Raw genomic sequence first — 22,924 nt, 5'->3', positions numbered from 1 at the left:
AACCAACCAACCAACCAACCAACCAACCAACCAACCAACCAACCAACCAACCAACCAACCAACCAACCAACCAACCAACCAACCAACCAACCAACCAACCAACCAACCAACCAACCAACCAACCAACCAACCAACCAACCAACCAACCAACCAACCAACCAACCAACCAACCAACCAACCAACCAACCAACCAACCAACCAACCAACCAACCAACCAACCAACCAACCAACCAACCAACCAACCAACCAACCAACCAACCAACCAACCAACCAACCAACCAACCAACCAACCAACCAACCAACCAACCAACCAACCAACCAACCAACCAACCAACCAACCAACCAACCAACCAACCAACCAACCAACCAACCAACCAACCAACCAACCAACCAACCAACCAACCAACCAACCAACCAACCAACCAACCAACCAACCAACCAACCAACCAACCAACCAACCAACCAACCAACCAACCAACCAACCAACCAACCAACCAACCAACCAACCAACCAACCAACCAACCAACCAACCAACCAACCAACCAACCAACCAACCAACCAACCAACCAACCAACCAACCAACCAACCAACCAACCAACCAACCAACCAACCAACCAACCAACCAACCAACCAACCAACCAACCAACCAACCAACCAACCAACCAACCAACCAACCAACCAACCAACCAACCAACCAACCAACCAACCAACCAACCAACCAACCAACCAACCAACCAACCAACCAACCAACCAACCAACCAACCAACCAACCAACCAACCAACCAACCAACCAACCAACCAACCAACCAACCAACCAACCAACCAACCAACCAACCAACCAACCAACCAACCAACCAACCAACCAACCAACCAACCAACCAACCAACCAACCAACCAACCAACCAACCAACCAACCAACCAACCAACCAACCAACCAACCAACCAACCAACCAACCAACCAACCAACCAACCAACCAACCAACCAACCAACCAACCAACCAACCAACCAACCAACCAACCAACCAACCAACCAACCAACCAACCAACCAACCAACCAACCAACCAACCAACCAACCAACCAACCAACCAACCAACCAACCAACCAACCAACCAACCAACCAACCAACCAACCAACCAACCAACCAACCAACCAACCAACCAACCAACCAACCAACCAACCAACCTATATAGCAATATCATATAGCAATATTTTTATCTACATTGTTTAATTTTATTATTTTTTCATTTGCCTAACTATAAGTCTTACTTATCGAATTATAATGAAAACGATTATTATAATAGTTTCAAAGCAATTGTGTAATCTATTCACTTGACAAAATACAAAGGTAAATAAAAAAATGGACTAAAAGCCCGACACCATCTGGTTTTTTTATTCTCTAAGCTTTTTAAGTTCAAAAACCATCTACTGTATGCGGTCCTCACATTTTGCATAGGTACTCAACTTCCTTCAGCGCCGACTCCATATGGTAAGATTTCCACCCATGCAGTTATTTAAAAGATAAACTACAGACAGATGCCCCTCATAGACCGACTGGTCGACACCGAGGCCGGACACATGATACAGCTTTGAATTCTTCGCAACCCTCGCGATATTTGAAGCTACGGAGTATTAATCCCTACATAAAATTTAATAATAAGGCAATGTTTTTCTTATAAAACTTTATTCTGACATCGAGCTGCAATTTATTTACTCGATTGTAGACCTATAGCTTTTCATGATTATTAGCATGTATAATGAAACTGAAAAAAAAAATCTCAATTAGAAAAAATAAATAGGTTTTAAAGTTAATAAGTCATGTATTTGGCATTGTCGTTAAGATTATTCTTTAAAATCTCACACAGAAAATTGCCGGGATAATGTATTTACTTACACATTGTAGTTAATAACATTGACACAAAACAATTTATTAAGCTATAATGCGTTGATTTGCAAGAACCAAACGACCCCAATAGAAAAAGATAAGCGTAAATCATAATATCCACAGACTTAGTGACAGCGAACATGTACATATAAACTGTAATACACAAAGCATTTTTCTGAAAAAATATAAAGTTATTAGATTACATTGGGAGGTAAAATATTGAGTACTTATTGTTGCTAAAAATATAAGATACTAGCTGAAACGGAAACAGTTTTTTCTTGGTATTAAAATGGGATTGGGAAGTACTCAATGGCTTGAGTACTTCCCAATCCCAATCAAACACCTATCTACGTGAAACGTGTGAAAACTAGTTTTGCAATAGCAATTTGCGCGAATTGCGCGATATACCTATTGAGATAATAAACTATTGTGACATATATTTGAAAAAAAAAAATCTATTCTTGCCCAATCCTTTTATATTCTCAGCTAATAGATTCGATTTAACGAAACAACGAAACTCTTGATGATTTAAATCAGATCGGTAGTAATTATTTGTATGGGATCCACTAATTAAGTTTTATTTCGGACAAGTTGGTTGCGTTCAATTAAATCGCGCAAGTTTATTTCGTGCAATTTTCTTTCGAGCAAGATTCTTTTGCCCAAGTTCCTTTTGCAGAAGTTTCTTTCACGAAAGATTTTCGCTCAAGAGTACCAAATGTATGTATCGTGGCTATGACTGCAGTCAGACTGGACGATAGTGAGGCCATTGTACTAGTGTCTGCCCTCGACGACACATAGTCGACAGATAGGCCCTTGAAATTATAACTAACTAAATTATTTTAATTCAATAATTATTAACGGAAATATAATAGGCTTACAATGATAAGGCCCACAATAAACACGACAGTTGCAACAAACAATACAATATCGAGACACCCTATTAGCACGCGGAATTCGGTCGACAAAAGTCTGTGTTGACTGCATTTTTTATTTTTAAATCCTTCGTAGCATGTGTACTTATCATCTGCCGCTCCCTCAAACAGTATGGGATAATGTGTGCCTACGGTGCCGCCCTGCAATATAGAAACATATAGTAATGCCAACCTTACGATGTACGCATGCGAATGGTAATCTACTCGGAGATACTCGTATGCACACTCCATTTGTCGTTTAATATAGAGAGAGAACAAAATGTATTCAATTACTACATGTTTACCCGCGGCTTCGCCCGCTATAATACCGTATTAAAATGGGATTGAGATAGTTGAAATAAAATATCCACAGCGCATTTAAAATACACTCAGCGCCATCTAGTGTTTTATTGCAAATTAGCACTTAGCGCCACCCCACACAACTATAATACAACAATTTTCGCAAATCCCATGGGAACAATAGTTTTTTCCGGTATGAAAGCTACCCCTATGTCCTTCTCCATACTCTTAATTATATATTCAAGAAATTTTAGGAAGATTGGTTGACTAGATAACGCGTGAAGAGGTAACAAACAAACGAACGAAGTATTTATAATACAAACTTTTTCCCTCGATTAACGAACGAACGAACAAACAAACCAACTAACTTTCGCATTTATAATATTAGTTAGGATTAGTTGTGATGTTGTTGAAAGCATTGTTATTATTATCACAGTAATTGTTTTACAGATATGTGTATGTGGTGTCTTTCCCATAGATCAAATAAATATATCGATACGTATATAAAACAGTAGAAAAAAAATCCTGTACATTGAATAAATTTACATAAAAATAAAATTAGGCGATAGAGTCACAGCAACAGAGTAAGAATTTGAAAAAAAAATCTGTATGTTTATCTGTATGTCCGTGTGTCCGTGTGTCTGTGAACCGTCCGTGTTTAAGAAAAATTATGAAGAGTATGCTTACTACCAATTTTCAAGTTTTTATTTTGAAATTTGTGTTTTAAGTTCCATACTATCTTTCATAGCATCTATCTTTGTAGCCCCTTTCAGTAAGTCAGTAAGTCAGTAAGTCAGTCAGTCAGTCACTCAGTAACGGAAGAGTTTAATATATATATAGTTAGATAAAATAAGTTCCCACTAATTGAGATAGAGTACTAGATACGGACGCACACGAACACCCGTCACCGCTCATAGTAGAAATGTGAAATTTGGACACACGATTATTTTTCTTAATGTGAACACCACTAAGAAGAGATTGAATAATGTTAACCCCTAAGGGGATGAAATTGGGATTTTGGAATTTGTATGTTGTGTTGTTTATCGAAATTATTCCGTTTTCTATGAAAATATTATACGGAAAAGACAAGTTACTGAAACGATAAAAAAACTAATTACCTACTATTAAAACACTCAGGTAGGTACTAAGTACCTAGTATTTTATAAATGCGAAAGTATATGAGGATGTATGTGTATGGATGGATTGTTATGAAATTTGGTACACGGGTAGAATATAACACGGAGTAACACCTAGGCATACATGTAAATACATCTATGCACGTAGGGGACTCACTCGCATGCACTCACAGGAGCAAAGCCCCGGGGCGTAGCTAGTTCACTATATTTACACACATATATTAGGAGAGGATATCATATCATTTAATGAGCATACTATCTAGTATAATAAAAAAATACTCGCCAACAAAAAACAGAATCCCATTATAAAACATCCTACTCTTAATGATAAACAGAAACAACATTTATCGAAATCGGGAAGACGTTTAAAAGCTACCATTTTTATTGTAAAATTCGGTTTGGCAAACGTTTTAAAATATAATAATAAATTAATAAAAAATGTAAAATGAACACATCAAAAATTTTGGATTTGAAAATTTTGCTTTTTTTTGTGTTATGGCTCCATCGTTCGCCCAAACGATGAATTAGTAGCTACTCCGACTTACTAAATCTATGACGAGACCTCCTTACATCGATATCCACAGACAGACGCAGGCGCGCGGGACCGTTTTATAAATCTATGATCGATGGACACAATTTATTTTTTTAATTTGAAAAAAGAATAAGGGCGTTCGCACGTACGAATACGATAAGAATATTTTGCATTTCCAAGGTGGAAGTTATTAAACAACAAATATCAGTTCTCAAATATTTATTTTAATACTCCATACTGACAGACGCGACAAGTGAATCTTTTTATAATAATATACTAGCTTTTTATTACGTGCGTGCGCTCGTAACTTATTTTTGTCAGTATCTCGGGTTTTAAGCAACGTATCGCGATGAAACTTATACCAGATTTTAAGTTACACCATATGCTATACAACTGTGAAAATCGCATTAAATTCCATTTAGCAGTTTATTGCATGATGCGCGATCAAACATACAGACAGACAAAAATATAAAAATAAATTATTTTGGTTTATATTTGTCCCATAACGGAGGGTACTTTCGAAATAATCTTGAAAATTTTATTTTTAATTTACTACAAAGAGTATTATATCAATTTTCAGCTGTTTATCTTGAAAATTGTATTAAGTCCCATACATTATTTCACCATTTCGAAGGATTTGAGGAATATTTTTTTGAAAAATCTGAAATACGTATTCATTAATTTATTGTATACAGCTAAAATACAAATTTTCAAGTGACTATCTTCTACGGTGTAGAACTTTCATATAAATGTTTTTCACCCCTTTCGGGTGGAATTTCCAACAATTCTCACTACACTAGTAGCTCACCTACACTCCGCAGGGAACCTACATGCCAAACTTTAGCTTCGTCAGTCAGTCAGTCACGCAAGAGTCTTATATATATAAATAAATAATTAGGACAAATCACACAGATTGAGCTAGCCCCAAAGTAAGTTATAGACTTGTGTTATGGTATACTAACTCAACGATACTATATTTTATAACATGTACATATATAGATAAACATCCAAGATTCGGGTCAATCAGAAAAAGATTATTTTCCGTCATAACCCGACCTGGGATCGAACCCGGGACCTCTCTTCGGGCTCAGAGGTCGACTTTACCACTGCGCCACCGAGGTCGTCACCTCTTCATTTATAAGGATGTACAGGTATTATACGAGCTCAGCATATTCCTATATCTCGGACGTTTCACATAACATCTTCTTGCCATATCCGATAAATATATGGACAGTCGTAACTGACTTGTTAGTAATTAATACCTTTTGCCTGTAACTAATAACTTTTGCGTAGCTCCGTGTGGGAAGGGCCTTACTGTAATTGCGACAACACGACGTATTGCCCGCATCCTGTTGAGCGAATGACTCTAAAACAAAAATTGATTTTTACTCTATTTTACGGTACATAACTATTGTATCTTTACACATCGCAGTGAATATATGTTATAAACTATCTAGGAATAACCAGAAACATGTCTTCTATTGAGTATTATGAAAATAGCGATGATTACACTGTGCCCTATTGGTACTTCACGTACATTATGACTACTGTTGGTGTGGTTGGGCCAATATTAGTTCCGAAGGGTCCCGACTGTGCGTAAGTATTACATTTAATTATTTATATATAATAATAGCATTACGCACACTAACAATCATAATGTAGGCAATTGTAGCTATGAGGCGAATGAGAATGGTCATTTTGTAGAGACTACTGCCCAGGTATAAGAAATACCTATACAATCATTGTGACGTCAGTGATCGTTCAATATTCGAAGTGCTAACGCATCAGAACACCGACATCGTCACGTCATAAGTTAGCTCAGTACGTTTAAAGTACCTTTGATTACTAATATTGTTAAGGCGACGCTCTCTCGTTGCCTAATAATGAATACGCCCACAAAGAAAATTGAAATTAAAACTGAAACTGAACCGCCGCCTGTCGACTATACCACGGACGAGGAAGCTAAAGAAACAATAAGAACGAAATCGAGAAAGAAACGGAAATTTAATACGTCACCTACACTCACCAACAGAGGTTAGTCCCAAATGAGATAAGGTGAAGAACGTCCCTACACCACCTCCAATCACAGTAGATGATGTTGAATGGTGACAGCGTAAAAACCAATGCTTCCAACGAAGAGGCACACATAGGTAGCCATAATTAAACTAATATCAACAAACAATTGTCATTGACAATCAGAGTAATGGCAAAAAAAATAGTGAATAATGATTATTTGCACCTGGCGCTGTGAAATCACTGCTTCAGGGTTTCCACCAACGGCTACACTTTTTTTGTTTTGGCAGAAAATTAAGACAAGAAAATGTTGAAGCCTCGCAGCCTTGTCCTTTTCAAGGATTTCCAATTAATAGGATTATAATAACAACTTATATTATATTACTATAATATACTTTTTCTGAATTGTTGCAGTGTATATAGAATCTCCATAATGCTAGCTGCTTTTTGGATTTATATTACGTATGTATGGCATATTTCACTAAGCACCTCAACTCTGTGCAACCAACGTCCTGGGCATGACACTTGTATTTACTACTCTTTAAATAACTTCGACTTTGACCTTTAATTTTTGTATATCACGAGGAATGAATTTTGCAAAGGCAGTATGTCGATATCTATAATAACTTGGCTGGGCTCTTTCGGTTTCACATCAGCATCACCAGATACTCTAGATCTTCGATATTCCTAGATTTGACAATTTCCCTTTATGTGGGCATTAAACCCTACCCCTGTACCAAATTTCTACTCTCTAGGTCTAGGGGAATTGAATGGAAGAAATACCAGTACTATTTTGATGATCAGTGAGTGAGTGAATCAGTGTCGAAATCGTGGAACTTTGCTTTCGCATAACTTGATCTCCTTATATGTCTTGCAAGTTTGAAGCTAAGGTTCTGGTGTATACTCACAGCTTACTTTAGCGGCGCGAAGCAAGCTCTGCCGTACCATTCCTTTGCAGGAAACATTTAGAACCTCTGTATAGATTAGAACAGAAGTTATCGACTCAGTGAGCTATCGTCTTCTTGAATGGACATGACAAAGTCAAATTCATAGTCAGATGGGATAAGATCTTCTAATTCCATGAATTAGCTGAATGTACCTACTAATTCCATGGCTGAAACAGTTATCTGCGATAAAAAGCGAAATGCCGTCAAAAACATTATGTGAAAAATAGCCAATAACACGAAATTATGCTTAATGTTCAACGGCCGATTACATATTATCTAACAATAAAAATAAAGAAATCACAGAAAGGAACCGTAGACTTGTCTTGGTTTTATCTAGAGATTCCATTACTTTTATAGAGAAACAGCTTCATCGAGACTGGTAGTTTTTTACAGAATGTTTTTGATGGAAATTTAATATTTACCAAAGAATGTCATATGAAATCGGATTAAAAGCCTTGTACGACTAGTATAATATTTGACGTTATGCTTAACACTCAAAATAGGCACTTCAGTAACCCAAACTGGTTATCGTGAGGTTAATGAAGATATTTAAATGTTTATTAAGCTTACTATCAAACATCTTATATATGAATTAGCTGGTGATATTGGTCTGTAATTACCCTCTACTTCTGTATTCATTATTTCATATTGATTAGCTATGATTTTACGACTCGTCGCCTAACATCAATCTTCTTTAGGAATGCTATTATTTGCCTTCAGCTGTCTCGATCTCTTTCTAGAGCGCAGCCACACACACAGTGAAATGATTTGCTTATGATACCCCCTTACATTTTATAATAAAACAGTAGAAAAAAAATCTATACATTAAATATATTTACAATAGACACAACACAACAGTCACAGCAATAGAGTAAGAATTTGAAAGAAAAAATCTGTCTGTTTGTACACGCTAATCTCCGGATCTACTGGACGGATTCGAATGAAACTTTTTTGTTATATAGCTATTAATCCTGGGCAACATATAGGCTATAAATGATTTTGAAAACTGGAACACTTGATGGAGAACTATGATATTCCTTAAGCTAAACTATAGGAAATATAGAAATGACGCCTTAATTAAAATTGTTCAGTCTGATGAGCATTTTATGTTGAGGTTAAAAAATCAAAGATCTGGAACACCTAATGCAGTCCCGTGATGGTCCAGCCAAACTGTTGGAAATATAGAATCGACGCCCTCACAAGTGTTGTTCAGTCAGATGGGAATTCCCTGTTGAAATATAAAAATCGAAGATCTGGAACACCTGAAGAAGAGTCATAATTGTCCAGCTAAACTAAAGGAAATATACAAATGACGCGTTAACAAACGTTTTTCAGTCGAATGAGCTATTTCTGTATAGGTATTATTACTCTTTATCTGTGCAGTTAAATTTTTCCAATAATTTTGGTTCCTTACCAAGAATTGTTCGGCCACGCGACCTAATTCGCGGCCATATAATACTTGGCAAATTTTTAACTTAAAATTGTTAGAATAATGTATCAAAATAAAAAAGAAAAATAAATTGTCTATTTGCAACCACATCTGTGTGTTTCTATTAAAAATTACGTCTGCATTTTTTAGATGGATCGTGGTGTACTCTGCGCAAATGTATCCTATAACAGGGCCCAGATATCAAAATACAACCCTCGCATGGATCAGCTTTATGTGGGTATGTAGTTAAGGCATGCATAGCTACTTACTAAGATGACGAAAATTCGTAAAAACTTACACGCCCTTTTTCGCCCCCCTTTGGGGTGGATCATCGTGTAGATATATCGGAATAAACATTTATATTTTGCTTTTTCTTTTTTTTTTCTTTTTCTCTGGGGAGCTTTACCCCTAGAGAACGCATCCCCTGCCAGAGGGGATCGGGGGGGGGGGGGGGGGGGGTTAGCTAATCTTTATCTCAATCTGATATGGAAAATCATCTGATATGGAATTCATAAAGATAGCTAAACTGTTCAGCATCAAGTTTTCCTTTTATTCATAATTTATCATACCTAATAACTTGGCGCCCGAAAGAAAGACCCCAAATATATTTTTTAATCTCTCTAATAATTTTGACTCCTTACCAAAAATTGTTTGGTCATGCGAACGAAGTCGCGGGCATCAGCTAGTAAATCAATAAATACAGGGTTTACTGGTATCAATTGCAAAACCTCCTAAAGACCATTGGAGTTCATTAAAACAAGCAACTTTTATTCTACCACTTTCGTGATTCGTATTTTTTTTCATATAACCAAAAATTACAATAAAATTTGCGATTATACACATGTTAATTGTGTATAATAGCCGAGCAACACGAGACAGTGCTGTAGCGTCATGTGGCGGAATCGAACATAGAAGTAACGTTTTATAGAAACGAAATTACAAATAAAAAATGGAAAATCTTTGTATTTATTACGTTTAGACAAAAGTCGTAGGACAAAAGATGTTACTCTCTGTGTACCTTATGCGCCTTTAGAAGGTTATGCGTTAGATATACTGGTATAGGGACAAATTACACAGATCACGAGATAGTCACAATTTCGGATTACGAGGCAGTCACATAATTATTTTGTTTTGGAAGTACTTATAAGGAGTACTTATATTCGGAACCGTCTCACGCGAGTCCAACATGCATATTTCGGGTTTTTAACTTAATTTTGTATTGGACTATTTTCAGGGTAGCGGAAAGGGCGTATCTGTGTCTTTAACCATCCCGATATGCACCTCAACTACCACCACTACCAGTACAACCACAACGACAACCACAACAACAACGTCGACCACAACCACCTCGACGACGTCCACCACCACAACCTCCACCACGAGCACCACAACGACAAGCACTACGACGACAACTACGACCTCGTACCAGCTGTATGGTAAGTGATCTTTCAAGAACACGCGTACAAAGTTATAATTATAATGGATATTATTATAGTGACCTAAACTAATGGGCAATGTGCTCATAAACATAAATAAATCAACTAGGCATTATTATATGCTCGTCACCGTCCTATTGGATGGGAAAGAAAAATGAAAACCATATTTTAATACTTTTAAGACTACAAAAATCAGTGTCAAAAAGAATCGCTCCAAAACCAACTCCGTTTGACTCAAGTCCACATTCCACCATATTCGTGGCTAACATGCGTCACGAGGAATGCTACTGAAGGATCTGAAAGATTAATAACGATAAAAAGAAGTGAGGAATTGTACTTACCAATTTGACAATGTCGATGGTTTACAAGAACAAGACACGGACGAGAAAGAGAGGGAGAGAACACACAGCGGCGTGGACTTTACTGGGCAATTTCGAGTTTTAACATCCTAAGGAAGAGGAAATGATGACGAGGATGGCCTCGATAGCTGTATTCATATGCATGGCCACAAAAGCTATAGGTACATATTGAGCTAGTGTCCCTAAGGACATTACGTCCGAAGCTTCGTTTCGGTACACGTGTACCATATCCTGTGATTAGCAATTGACAAAATTCCCACTTTTCAAAATACATACTCATCTCTTACTCATTTCCTACAATCACTACATCTCGAAAACTGGACCGAAATGACAAAATATTTAGGTTTTCCCTTGATTTAGATAATAAATACTAATTGTATTCTAAATTTGAGGCTTCTATATCTGCTAGTGCCTTAGACTTTTGATGATCGGTCAGATTGGCCTGAATTGGCTTCGAGAAAAGGAGGGTACGGTCGTGCCGCTTTTGTTGCTCAACTTGGGGGAGCACTGCCGTGCTCCCAGATTAGTAAATTATATTATTTTTCAGCGAATGATGAAGACTCTATGTAGTTTTGCATGTATATACCAATTATATAACCTATTCTTCGTTTGATCAAAGGGCCCACCATATTAAACACTTTAATGATGGAACTTACATTATTTGATTTAGGAAAAAAAGAACTTACATGTTTTTTTATATTTACATTTTGATATTTTGTTATATTTTCATTCAAAGATGTATTTTTATATTAACCTAGGTACATATTTTGTTAATATACATTTTACATAATATGGTCCTTTGCTGGGCGGTATGTTGGGTTTCATACTATGCATGTGAACCCGAATACGTTAACTACTATAAGCAAGATGTGATTATTGTTTCCAATGTTTTTTGGTCGCAAATAAATCTCAGGCCATACACATGATTTCCCCGCATACAACCTGCTATATTCAACCCTATTCGACTACAATGTGTGCAGTGTAATAGAATACACACAAAATGCTCCGCTTATTTTGTACGTGTAACTGTAAACTAATACCTTATCAAGTAGGGACAGGCAATACGCATTGCCAAGTAGGGATGACATCAGGCACGCGGGACCCTCGCCCGACACCTGTGAGAAGTGGACGAGAGCTGCCGTGTCCGGGACTACGACGTGAGCCCCGACACGGAAACTCAATTCGCAACCAGGAACCTTAACCTTCGTGATCTTTCTGTTTTGAAGACGAACTTTAAAATAGAAAATCTGTAGTTTATACTATATTATGGATACTACGGGCCTTAGTCTTAATGTCTCTCGCGCCTTTTGCTCAAACCCACCGATGCGCAGCTCACGAAAACAGCATCCATTTGTCCTATGATATTGTGATCAGCGTCTACAAATGGCTGGGTGCTTTGCTTAAGGACAATTCGAATTTCTGCGAAGCTTAATCTTAATCTGGCTTTTTTTCTCTTTGCAGATTATCATGCGGGTAAAGGATCTATTCATAGAATAAAAACAGCCCAAACCCCATATGTGTATATAGTAATTGGAATGAAGGCACATATAGATGCGAAGGCTAAACACATCGTGTCAGAACAAAGAAATTATACTCAGGGAAAATCGATAGAGGTAAAATATTTTATATTTAGTAAATAATATAAAGTGTAGAGAAGTATATCTAGGTATACATATAGATATACTAAAAGTGAAAGCGCCAAACGGTATTTTTCATTGACCGAGCGAGCGAAGCGTGCGACGTCTACAAATCAACTTGGGGCAAAAATACATTTATTGTATGTATGATAGCGCGAACAAATAATATTAAAATCGTTTAAAACATAGATTTGTTAAAAATACTAATTTGTTCAAAATATTGATTTGTTTAAAATGATTATTATATATAAAATACACGTTAACACAATAAGTGACTATTATTATGGATCGACGCCGTACGAGTGGATATTCTCATCCTCTAACATGTATGTAACGCGATAACTTTGGAACCGTTGGTCCGATTTTGATGAAATTTAAGTTATGTAGGATCTGCCAATAGAATTTTTAAGTTCATAGGGCAAGAAAATCGGTTAAGGCCACATATTTCTTTTATCTATGGTTAAGCCGTTATTGAAATATTCACAATTTTGTAAAAAAAATATTGTGTTAAGTTCGCGGCGTACAACTAGTGTTAATATGAATCCTCTGTTGTAGTTCTATCCGCACGGCCATGATGTATATATCAAAAGTTACACTAATTGGATTGAAACTTATGACCATTATCATTTTAATTGGGTTTCAACTACCTCCACGTGGAGATATAGCGTAACTGGTTACGAGTGCCAAAACGATTCCTCAGTGTCAAGAGTTCACGTGACGTGCAGACGAAGTTGGCCTAACTGGGGCTGGGCTCATACATACAGAAGTTTTGATTACTTTCAATGCAATTATGTGTTTATCTTTTCACCGCATAACGAGTCATACTGGAATTTTATATGTAAGTAAACAATAATATTTGTGTTAATTGTGAAACGGGTTTAGAATTGTACTGTATTTTTATGACATAATTTTAATAGTGTCGAATAGAGTGCAAGTAACGCTCTCCGTTCGGGAACAGTCGCGTGTCGAGCTCCTTGAACAAAAAAAAGTGCCATGTGTAAAGTGCGTTCTTTCGAAATTCCTCAACTATTTGTGGTCTTATTCTACAAACCGAAAAGGTTAATTGACCGAGCGAACGAAGCGAGCGAAGTCTAACACTCTACTTGGGGCAAAAATACATTTTTTGTATGTATGTATGTTTGTTTGTAACGTGATTAATTTCGAACCGTTGGTCTGGTCTGATGAAATTTGAATGGTATGTAGGATCTGCCAATGGACTTTTTAAGTTCGTGGGGGGCATCAAATAATCGCGTTACAAACATACATACAAAAAATATTTTAGCGTCAAGTCGAATTGTAGATCTCGCTCGCTTCGCTCGCTCGGTCAAAAACATCCAGTCGTCCCGATTATGCTAACCTGAACTTATCACGTGGACTGCCTGCACATAGAACAATATCCATACAAAAATACTTTCAAAAGAGTCTCTAAAATGACCCAAGGGAATTAAAACAAATCAAGTAGATAACAAATTTCATTACAAACTGTTATATATTAAAAGGTCTAATAGATTAATAAACCAGTTTATTAAATGCAAATGCACATTTACAGTTTAGGCGCGCCCAAACCACACATAGCCATGGACAAGGGGTGAGTTAGTGATGTGACATCTGACACAAACAATATCCTTCTTTCTTTTTAGGGTTCCGTATCAGGTACGATTCGGGGCGGCTTTTTTTGACTAAATTATTTGATTTATTGTCTTGACCTTATTACTCTAGCAATATTACATAAATTTAAATATAAAATCAGGAATTGAGATAACAAATGTATCGCAGCAAATAAATTCTGAAAATAGCATAATACAAAAAATATTAAATCGATATACCTAGTTCATTTACAAAGTTTGCTAGCATGTTACTACGCGTATTTGATGATAAGCCTGCCCACGTAAACAACGTCCTAGGTACGTCACAAGAACATAGAATAGCGCATACAATTATAATAAAATATGAACAACATAAAAAAAATATCGGATAGGTATTGAATCCTTAACATTGCATAAACGGTTAAACATTGCATAACCATTGCACCATAACTGATCCGCCCATTTTTAGATAAGGATGTTGTGTGGAGTAGTGACCAGTAGTGAGAGTGGTTGGACGGCGTTGAAACGCCTACGTGGGTAGGGGGACACTATTACTTACACACAAGAGCATACTACATGGCGGAGCAAATATTGTATTAGAGCAATTAAGAAAATTAACATGCAGAAAGAAAGAGTCTAAGTCATAGGATGATAGTAACTAGGAGCATCATCATCTATGGGAAAGCGAGCAAACTGCTTGACTATCTCTTACAAATATTATTCCTTTAATTCTTTCTATGCAATAAAAAATATTGCTCTTGAATCTCCGAAACTCGAAATGTCTTTCGATTAGGTATTGAAACATTAAATGTTGTTGTCAATTTCGCTCTCCTCATCTACCCCCTTACGGAGCGAATACTTGGGATGATTATTTTCAATTGCTTTCATTTGTTTTCAATCCCATTATATGCACATACGTGTATATAATGAAATGAATTGAATACAAATGGTTATAGCAACAAAACTTTATGCAGATATGAGTCCAGTTGAATTTACATAGTTGGTCTAATGATTGCAGATGGATTTAACAATGATATAAAAGTGTTGAAACCTAGCTTGAGAAGCACCTATGATGAATACGGAGAAATTTACGACGATTCCAATACCACCACACGTAAGTAATATCTAAGAAACGTAGAACCCATGTATACGAGTATTTATTCACTTTATTTATTACAGGTTTTTATATACCTAATAATATTTAGTTTGTGTGTATCCAGCTCGACTTTAGATTTTTTTCATCTCATTATTATTTTCGTGAATACAATGTTGTGAGTCATTTTCCTAATTGAGCTGAAATTTTGGGAAAAGGAACCTATATTCTGATTGAGTTGTGAAAATGCATTGTTGCGATACGCAAGACTTGTTCTCAGTAAGATAATTCCAGCGCGGAAAGAACATGTTAAACGTGTCTCGCTCCGACAACATTGCAACTATGAATGATTTTGATGAAATTTGGCACAGAAATGGGCGGAACTTTCAGGAGTGTCATAGGCTACTTTTTATTGTGGTTTCAACCGAAAGAAGCCGGGACAAGCCGCTAGTTTCTAATACAATTATTTATCTACTATGAAATAATCTATTAAAATAATTTTTATTTTTCACTAATTGTGACGGTGGCGCTAGTGTCGGAGCACAGTGCAGCTTTGATCTTGCAGAATAACACCCTTGGAAATGTTTTCCGATAGCGGCCGTACGCCGACTCTCGTTCTTGCTGTTTTGGCTTCGTGGCTAACGCTGACACCGGCTTCAGAGGCATTACATTAAAAATATAAGTAGCAGGCAGTATATATATTACTGTATACAATACAAAGTCTAATATTTTTTTGATTTTTCTGATAACTAAAGTGGATTTTAATTCATGTTTTCTTAACCAAATAGTTGGGTAAAATTACAGGGTAAAATTGTTCATTATTCTAGCTACATTTGCAAAATGGACGTAAATTAGGTAGGTATATCATCATCAATATCAATACATATAATAAAATTGAAGAAAGGAACATTGGATATTTTTTTTTAATTCTTCATGGAATATACTTAGTTACTGATATAGATGACGAAAATATAGTTTTGGAAATTGTTGTCTGTCTGTCTGAACGCGACATCACACGAAATCTACTGGACCGATTTGCTTGAAATTTGGTATGTAGGTACCTTATATACCGGGTTAATATCTTAGATACATTTCATCCCGGTAAATGGTCAGGTGGAAGGAACCTGATCATTCACTTCTTTTAATTAACATTCACAGTTGTACTCTTTATTTAATACTTTCAAGGAAGTAGCAGGTCATTCCCATCACGAGTATCATTAGATGACTCACTGGGAAGTCCTAGCCTTATATTGTAACCAAGATTACTGGAACAAATTACTATTTTATTGATTTATTTATTTTTTATATCGTATTCTTGACACTTCTATGGTCCCGGTCAGTGAGTGAGTGACAAAATAAATAAATTCGACTAGTAATAATTCTTAAACTGCTGGTTTAAATTGAATGAAATTTGAAATACACCGAGCTTTGCTTAGTCACTGAAAATTCAGGCTTCTATTTTTATTCACAAAGAATTTATTTGTTGGGGTCGAAAATGGCCTGAATTGCGTCGGGAAGGGATGGTACGGCCGTGCCCAACTTGGCATAGCAGGGCGCGAGCCAGGCGAGACTGATGGCGCGGAAGTAGATTTTAATTTATATTGCAAAATGTGCGGCATCTTGATTTTACATGCACTTATTATGGTTTGTTCCAGATTGATGTTTTTTTCAGATAGACCAGAAGTTTATCCTTTGATTGCGATCCTAAATCTTTATTATTCTTATTGCAGAACTAAGAACTGTGGAAAGAGCATCAAAAGCTCCAAATAAAGATATGTCAACCAGCGAAGGAAGTAAATCCATGAGTAAAGGACCATCGCAAAAATGTATGGGCTTCGTCCCCACCTACAATCACCAATCAAATCGATACCAATTTGTTTCTTAGGCATCAAATTTATATAAAAAAGAATAATAATATATTAGCACGATTAACGACGATTTTAAATTCTGGAACTAACGCCATTGAAATTGATTCGTTCAACGATCATTTTTTATACCTATCCATGAGATATGATAAAAAAATAACAAGTCTTCATTCTTTAGTAACGTCATTTTCGAGTATATCCATTCAGCGGGGTCGCCTGTGTACTCGATATTTGATTTACCGATTTATGTAGTGACTGATTTGGATTAAAAACCACTCCAATAATATTGCGAAAAAAGTCATAACGCCGGCTTTTTTCTTCGTAATCGTATTCCTGATGGATGACCACGACGTTGTCATTACGTAGGATGAAAAACACACGACTTGGCACTATTCATGGATTGGTTTGCCATTGCCTTCTCCTTTTCACTCACAAGTTGATAATCAATCAAGATTTCTTCATGATGGTGTCCTTCACCGGAAGCTAGTGGTCGTTAATGAAAAATACTATACATGAGTCAGATTGGTATACAAACTCATGTGGAATGAGTAGGACCTTTCGGCTCACAGGTAGGCGTCTTACGTTTAACGTTTAAAGAATTTATTTTCTCAAAAGAATTACATAATTCACTTACCGAGAAAATACAAAGATATAATTAAACTATTGTACGTACCTAATCAATAAGATTTTACATATCTTTCGTGCCATCTGGACATATTTGCACTATATAAACTATCACTGATGACACATCACTTAACAATAAACAAAATAAAATGCAATGCAGCTAAAAATTAGGATTTCGGTATTAACTTTTAAACGAAACATTTCATTATTTTTTTTTTTTCTTTTTCTTTTTATGTGAAGCAAGCATCTGAACATAAAATACTCTTAAAAAAAAAAAACAAAAACTTAAAATCAATGAGCAAGTAACAAAGAGGGTAGACTGCATTCGTGTTCTAAAGACAACTACTTACACTTGTTTATTAAGGCGTGTACATTAGTGTATAAGCTGTAGCGGAATAGCATATTTCTATAACGAGTGATATATTTTTGCAAATTTAACAGTGATCTATAATTAGTTTATAACATAATTCAAATCACTATAATTATACGTATCAATATCAATCTCAATATCCCTATCACAATATATTATTTATTAGTAAAACGTTACATACTTATATAAATGCAAGTATAAATATTTAACATATATTATAAGAATTTGCTTTTTATACTTATTTTACATATATATATACTATATTTATACACATTATTATGAGAGGTCCTTTAATATGTGACTTTTTAGCAACTTTTTAAATGTGAAAAGTGATTTCGATTCTTTTATATCCTTTGGCAATTTGTTATAAAACTGTGCACCTTCATACATAATATTCTTTTTTCCATAGTTAGTCCTGGGAGTTCTTAAATATATGTTATTGGCTTGTCTAGTAATACGTTTTTGGATTTGTATCTTTTTTGTGAAGTTTATGTGCGAGTGTATATCTTTGGTGAGAATCTTTCTTATTAAAACACATGTGCTATATTTATACAGTTGCCGGAGATTGAGCAGCTTCGTTTCTTTATAAATTGTCATTGTTGGTGTTAAATAGGCATATTTAAATAAACGTTTTATTATTTTATTTTGCGATCTTTGAAGTTTTTCTAAGACTGTTTTACTCGCTGTTCCCCATATTTCAATTAAATAGTTTATTTGAGATTTTATTAACCATTACATCACCACCGTTTCAATTACTCCACCACCGCTTTCCCGAAACCCAATAGACATGCTATATCCAGTGTCTGGAATTGCTTCACCGTCCGCAGACAGGCATCGAGCGCGGGCGAGCGTGGAAGGCAGGGACGAGACTCCTGACCCGACACCCGCTAATCAATTACGCGCTGCACCCACCGACTTAATAGTAGAGGCATAGTTGTTTTTAAAAGCGTTAGTCCCTTTACGTGCCGACACCAAAACTGCCAGACTCGAGTCATGAGAAAATTTGTTGCATCACGACAGGAACATAGCCCTGGCCCACTTGGATGTCGCGAAACAGACTGCACACTCAAGTGGGCCGATGTGCAAAGATAGTCTGACTAGGTGGGGTATGCTCGATGACTCTCATTTTCATTCTTCAACATTCTGGTATTTCGCATGTATTCAAAGTATTGTATGTATTCTAACGAATACATGCGAAATTTCAAGAAGATTCTCGTTGAGTAGATAAAGTGCGAAGAGCTAACAAATTACCAAGCAAACGTACTTTCACATGTTTAAGTCCGTATGCATGTCCATAGTTGGGTCCGGAGTCAATAAATCTCAAGGAAACAGTTTCACGCTTCAAAATACTCAAGTATCATCCATTGTATAGTACTTTTGCGATGACTGTGACTAAGTGTTACCTACATGCTCAGAATACCACAGACACAACAACGGCTATCGATTTAAGCCGATGGTTCGTAAAATTACGGAGTGATGGCATCAAAAGATTCGATTCACAGTAGAAACCAAGTCAAGAGCGCGCTTGGATGGATATGTGTCTTTCACATACCTATATATAGATAAGCATCCAAGACCCTGGTCAATCAGAAAAAGTTCATGTTGACCTGACCGGAGATAGAACCCAGGACCGCCAGTGTAGCAATGCGGCATGATGACCATTAGGCCACGGAGGTCGCATACGTATTGCTCTGCCTATCCTTAAAGTAGGTAGAAAAAAAGCGCAACAGATAGGGAGTAAACCTAATCTCACGATTTTTCGAACGCTCCTCCACCCAAATCGTCTGATCAGAAGCTGATCCGACGATCGTATATCGTATAATAGTCGTCGACCGGCCGCGGCTTATTCCTTCCGGAAACTACGAAGTAATAATAATATATTACTGTTCTGTTGTACGATTCTTGAGATTGTCGCTAAAATTCCTCCGGTTAATGAAGAAAGCAATGGCAAATCACCTCATAAATAGTTCCAAGAAAGTTTGTTTTTAATTCCACGTGATGACCTGAACCCTTGTACAACTATGAAGAAGCAGTAAAGGTCTCAAGTAGGCTTATCAAATTTTACCTGCTTTGGTCCAGTAGATTCGGAGCAAATTGGCTGTGACGGACGGATAGACACATGAGTGAACCTAAAAACGGCAGTGTTGCCTCGTGCTCGACTTAAATATCAAGCCACAACCTTTGCGTGCCATTTTCATCCGCAGATAGTGATCCCGCCCATGGAGCTATACAAAGATTTCCTCTTGTAAAATTTATTATAAAAATATGTTATGATAAAAATGTATTATATTATGAAAATAGAGATTATGATTCAACAGTTTAAAACGTGATCTACACGGTGCGTTACACGCATTGCGTTTTTGCACAATTAGTTGGAACTATATTGTTAACGTTTTAATTGATTTTCAGCAAACATAATCGTTAAGGGGTATTACATATTCCGAGAGGTGCAAAAAGAGCCTTTGAAATTCAGTTTGTTAAGTAAAAAAGGAAAATACAAAGAGCTCTATATATTGTTAACTGAGGCGAGGCATATATTTGAGCCATATTACATGGTAAGACAAGAAAATCAGATCACGTAGATAGTTCATTGGAAACTTTAGTTAAATTTTAGGAATTGTATGTGATGTAAGAGTGTAATGGCTATGCTAAAGACTTCAACATTCTCCCGATGCGGATCTGTAACCTTTACGGTTAAAGATCCGCATCGGAAGAATTTGGTACTGTTATTTGTAAATGTTTTTGGCAATAACTATATTTTATTGTATTTTGTATAAAAATAATTTACTATTTCCCTATATCAATCAAGTTCTTGTCTCTCTATATGAATCAAGTATAGTATCTGTTCTTTCCAGATACACATCGGAGCCAATTCAGGAACAATGTGTTTGATTACCAAGAGTGACGACCTCGTGGCTAGTGCCCCGTGCGATTTCCAGTGGGGAATAAACATGAACCTCAAGTTCTGGATATGGTTTGAAAAAGGAGATATTTCAATCGCGTCAGGATACGACAACCCAGATGAAAAAGGACCATTTCTATCCTGGGTGGACACCAAACCTCTCGCGATCAAGTATTACGGATTTTGTGGGAATGTTGAAGACGAAATAATAATAAACATTGAAGACTAATAATATAAAAGCCATACAAAAAAAATACAATAAGTATGATTTTATCCTGACTAATAAGACTAATAAGTAAATCTAGTTAGATTTAGTAAAAAATGTTTAAAATACAATAATAAAAACTAGTTTTTTACCTTGATTATAATAAGTCTATGTGTAGTAAAAAACGTTTAAATACAATAATAATAAGTATAATTGAATACCTTGACTATAAGCCTCTAGTTCTGTTTAGTTTATGGAAAAGACTAATTTTATTTGTCTATGTTAGTTATATTTTTATGAATAAGACTTATATTTTAGTGAGTTCAAATGGAGTGGGAACATTTTTGTTTTTTAAGAAAAAATCTGGGGTCACCGCAGTGCCCCCGCCAAGTCGAGCAAAAAATGCGGTACGGCCGTACCATCCTTTTCTCGAAGCAATTCAGGCCAATTTCGAACCTCAATCACGTCGTTGTGGATAGAACAGGATTCCTGAAATTCCAAGGCACTTCATTTTTCGATATTGATCCGAAATTGGCCTGAATTGCTTCGAGAAAAGGATGTCCTTCGGCCATGTCGCTTTTTTCTGGACTGCGTGCCCCCAGATACTCAAATAAATATCTAATTTTGTTAGTATATATAAACGTTGTTTTATTTGAACAAAAAATATGTTGAGGAGTCACTAGTCCCTTGGACTCACCAGATAAATTAGAGTTAAAAAATTCTAGTTGTTCGCCGCGAACGTAGACCTCGCGAAAACAATCAATTTTGATGAGATTTTACAAAATTGTGCATATTTCGAAAACGACTTAGCCGATTTTGATGCCCCACGAACTTAAAAATTCTATTGACAGATCCTACATACATCAGACCAACGGCTCGAAACTCATTTACTTATCCTTTCATCTCATTTTTCATTTTATATATAGTGAAAGAGTTTAGGCAAAATTTGATAGTGCGACGTAACACTGTATTGTCCGTTAGTGTTTAGCCATGTCCTAAATGTACACTACTTATCAAAATAGAATTCAAAATTCAAATAATTTATTCAGAAATTAAATCTTCACAGGCACTTTCTCTCGACAATTTTTATATTTATTGTTATTTCTCACAAGCTACAAACTACTGGCATTTTGGAACGACCACTGCTGAGAAGAAATGCCGGAAGAAACTCATTTGAACAGTGTTGGTCCCTATCATGCCAGAAGGGCTTACCATTATATATATAATCGAATTTTCCGATGGAGTGGTAGGAATCTGTATGTCACTTTCTGACATTGAGTTAGTTGCAAGCGATCGTCTTGAAGCAAAAATTGGAGCAGGCCGTAAGTACTTGCTTATATTTTGGCATTTATTCTTCTTTTGGGGTTGTTTGGTTCTATCATCTGTCGCACTGTCATTTCCTGCTCCAATCCCTGGTGATTCTGGCATAGATCTTTTGTTTGAATTCTTCTGAGAGGATTTCTTATTATTTGAGTTGTTGATAATAATAATTTTGTCGTATTTTAAGATTGCGTTTTTTCCAGAGTCTCAACTGTCTCAGTTCTTCTTGGAGCTCTTTGCGCCTCAAACATACAAACTCACAAACGCTTACCTCTTTATAATATTCGTATGGATTATATTACTTATTACCTATCAGTCAAATAACCCAAACATTCCTAAGAGCATTTTCGGTGAAATTATGTATGTTGTTTGTCGC

General features: G+C 36.2%; 1 protein-coding gene and 1 long non-coding RNA gene across 3 annotated transcripts; one reads left to right on the top strand and one right to left on the bottom strand.

The window, feature by feature from the left end:
• Positions 1–1,319: 1,319 nt before the first annotated feature.
• LOC128683036 (uncharacterized) lies at positions 1,320–4,723 on the bottom strand. Its single transcript, XR_008406247.2, has 4 exons — positions 4,514–4,723; positions 2,762–2,956; positions 1,893–2,058; positions 1,320–1,761 (listed from the first exon to the last, which is right to left on the bottom strand). It is a non-coding gene; the product is annotated as an uncharacterized LOC128683036 (long non-coding RNA).
• Positions 4,724–6,091: 1,368 nt separating this feature from the next.
• LOC128683207 (uncharacterized) lies at positions 6,092–21,831 on the top strand. Of its 2 annotated transcripts, none has more exons than XM_053768555.1 (10): positions 6,092–6,358; positions 7,190–7,237; positions 9,302–9,389; positions 10,386–10,587; positions 12,408–12,559; positions 13,139–13,421; positions 15,188–15,283; positions 16,993–17,088; positions 20,531–20,676; positions 20,977–21,831. In XM_053768555.1, exons 1-10 carry the CDS (start codon positions 6,234–6,236, stop codon positions 21,250–21,252), a joined length of 1,512 nt encoding a protein of 503 aa, XP_053624530.1. In that variant the 5' UTR covers positions 6,092–6,233; the 3' UTR covers positions 21,253–21,831. The 2 variants fall into 2 exon arrangements, with proteins under 2 accessions (XP_053624530.1, XP_053624531.1); XM_053768556.1 differs by having other exon boundaries at positions 6,268–6,358; positions 9,302–9,385.
• Positions 21,832–22,924: the final 1,093 nt, after the last annotated feature.

The sequence above is a fragment of the Plodia interpunctella genome, chromosome Z, assembly GCF_027563975.2.
Source record: "Plodia interpunctella isolate USDA-ARS_2022_Savannah chromosome Z, ilPloInte3.2, whole genome shotgun sequence".
NCBI lineage: Eukaryota > Metazoa > Arthropoda > Insecta > Lepidoptera > Pyralidae > Plodia > Plodia interpunctella.
This window is presented reverse-complemented; position numbering and strand designations above follow the sequence as displayed.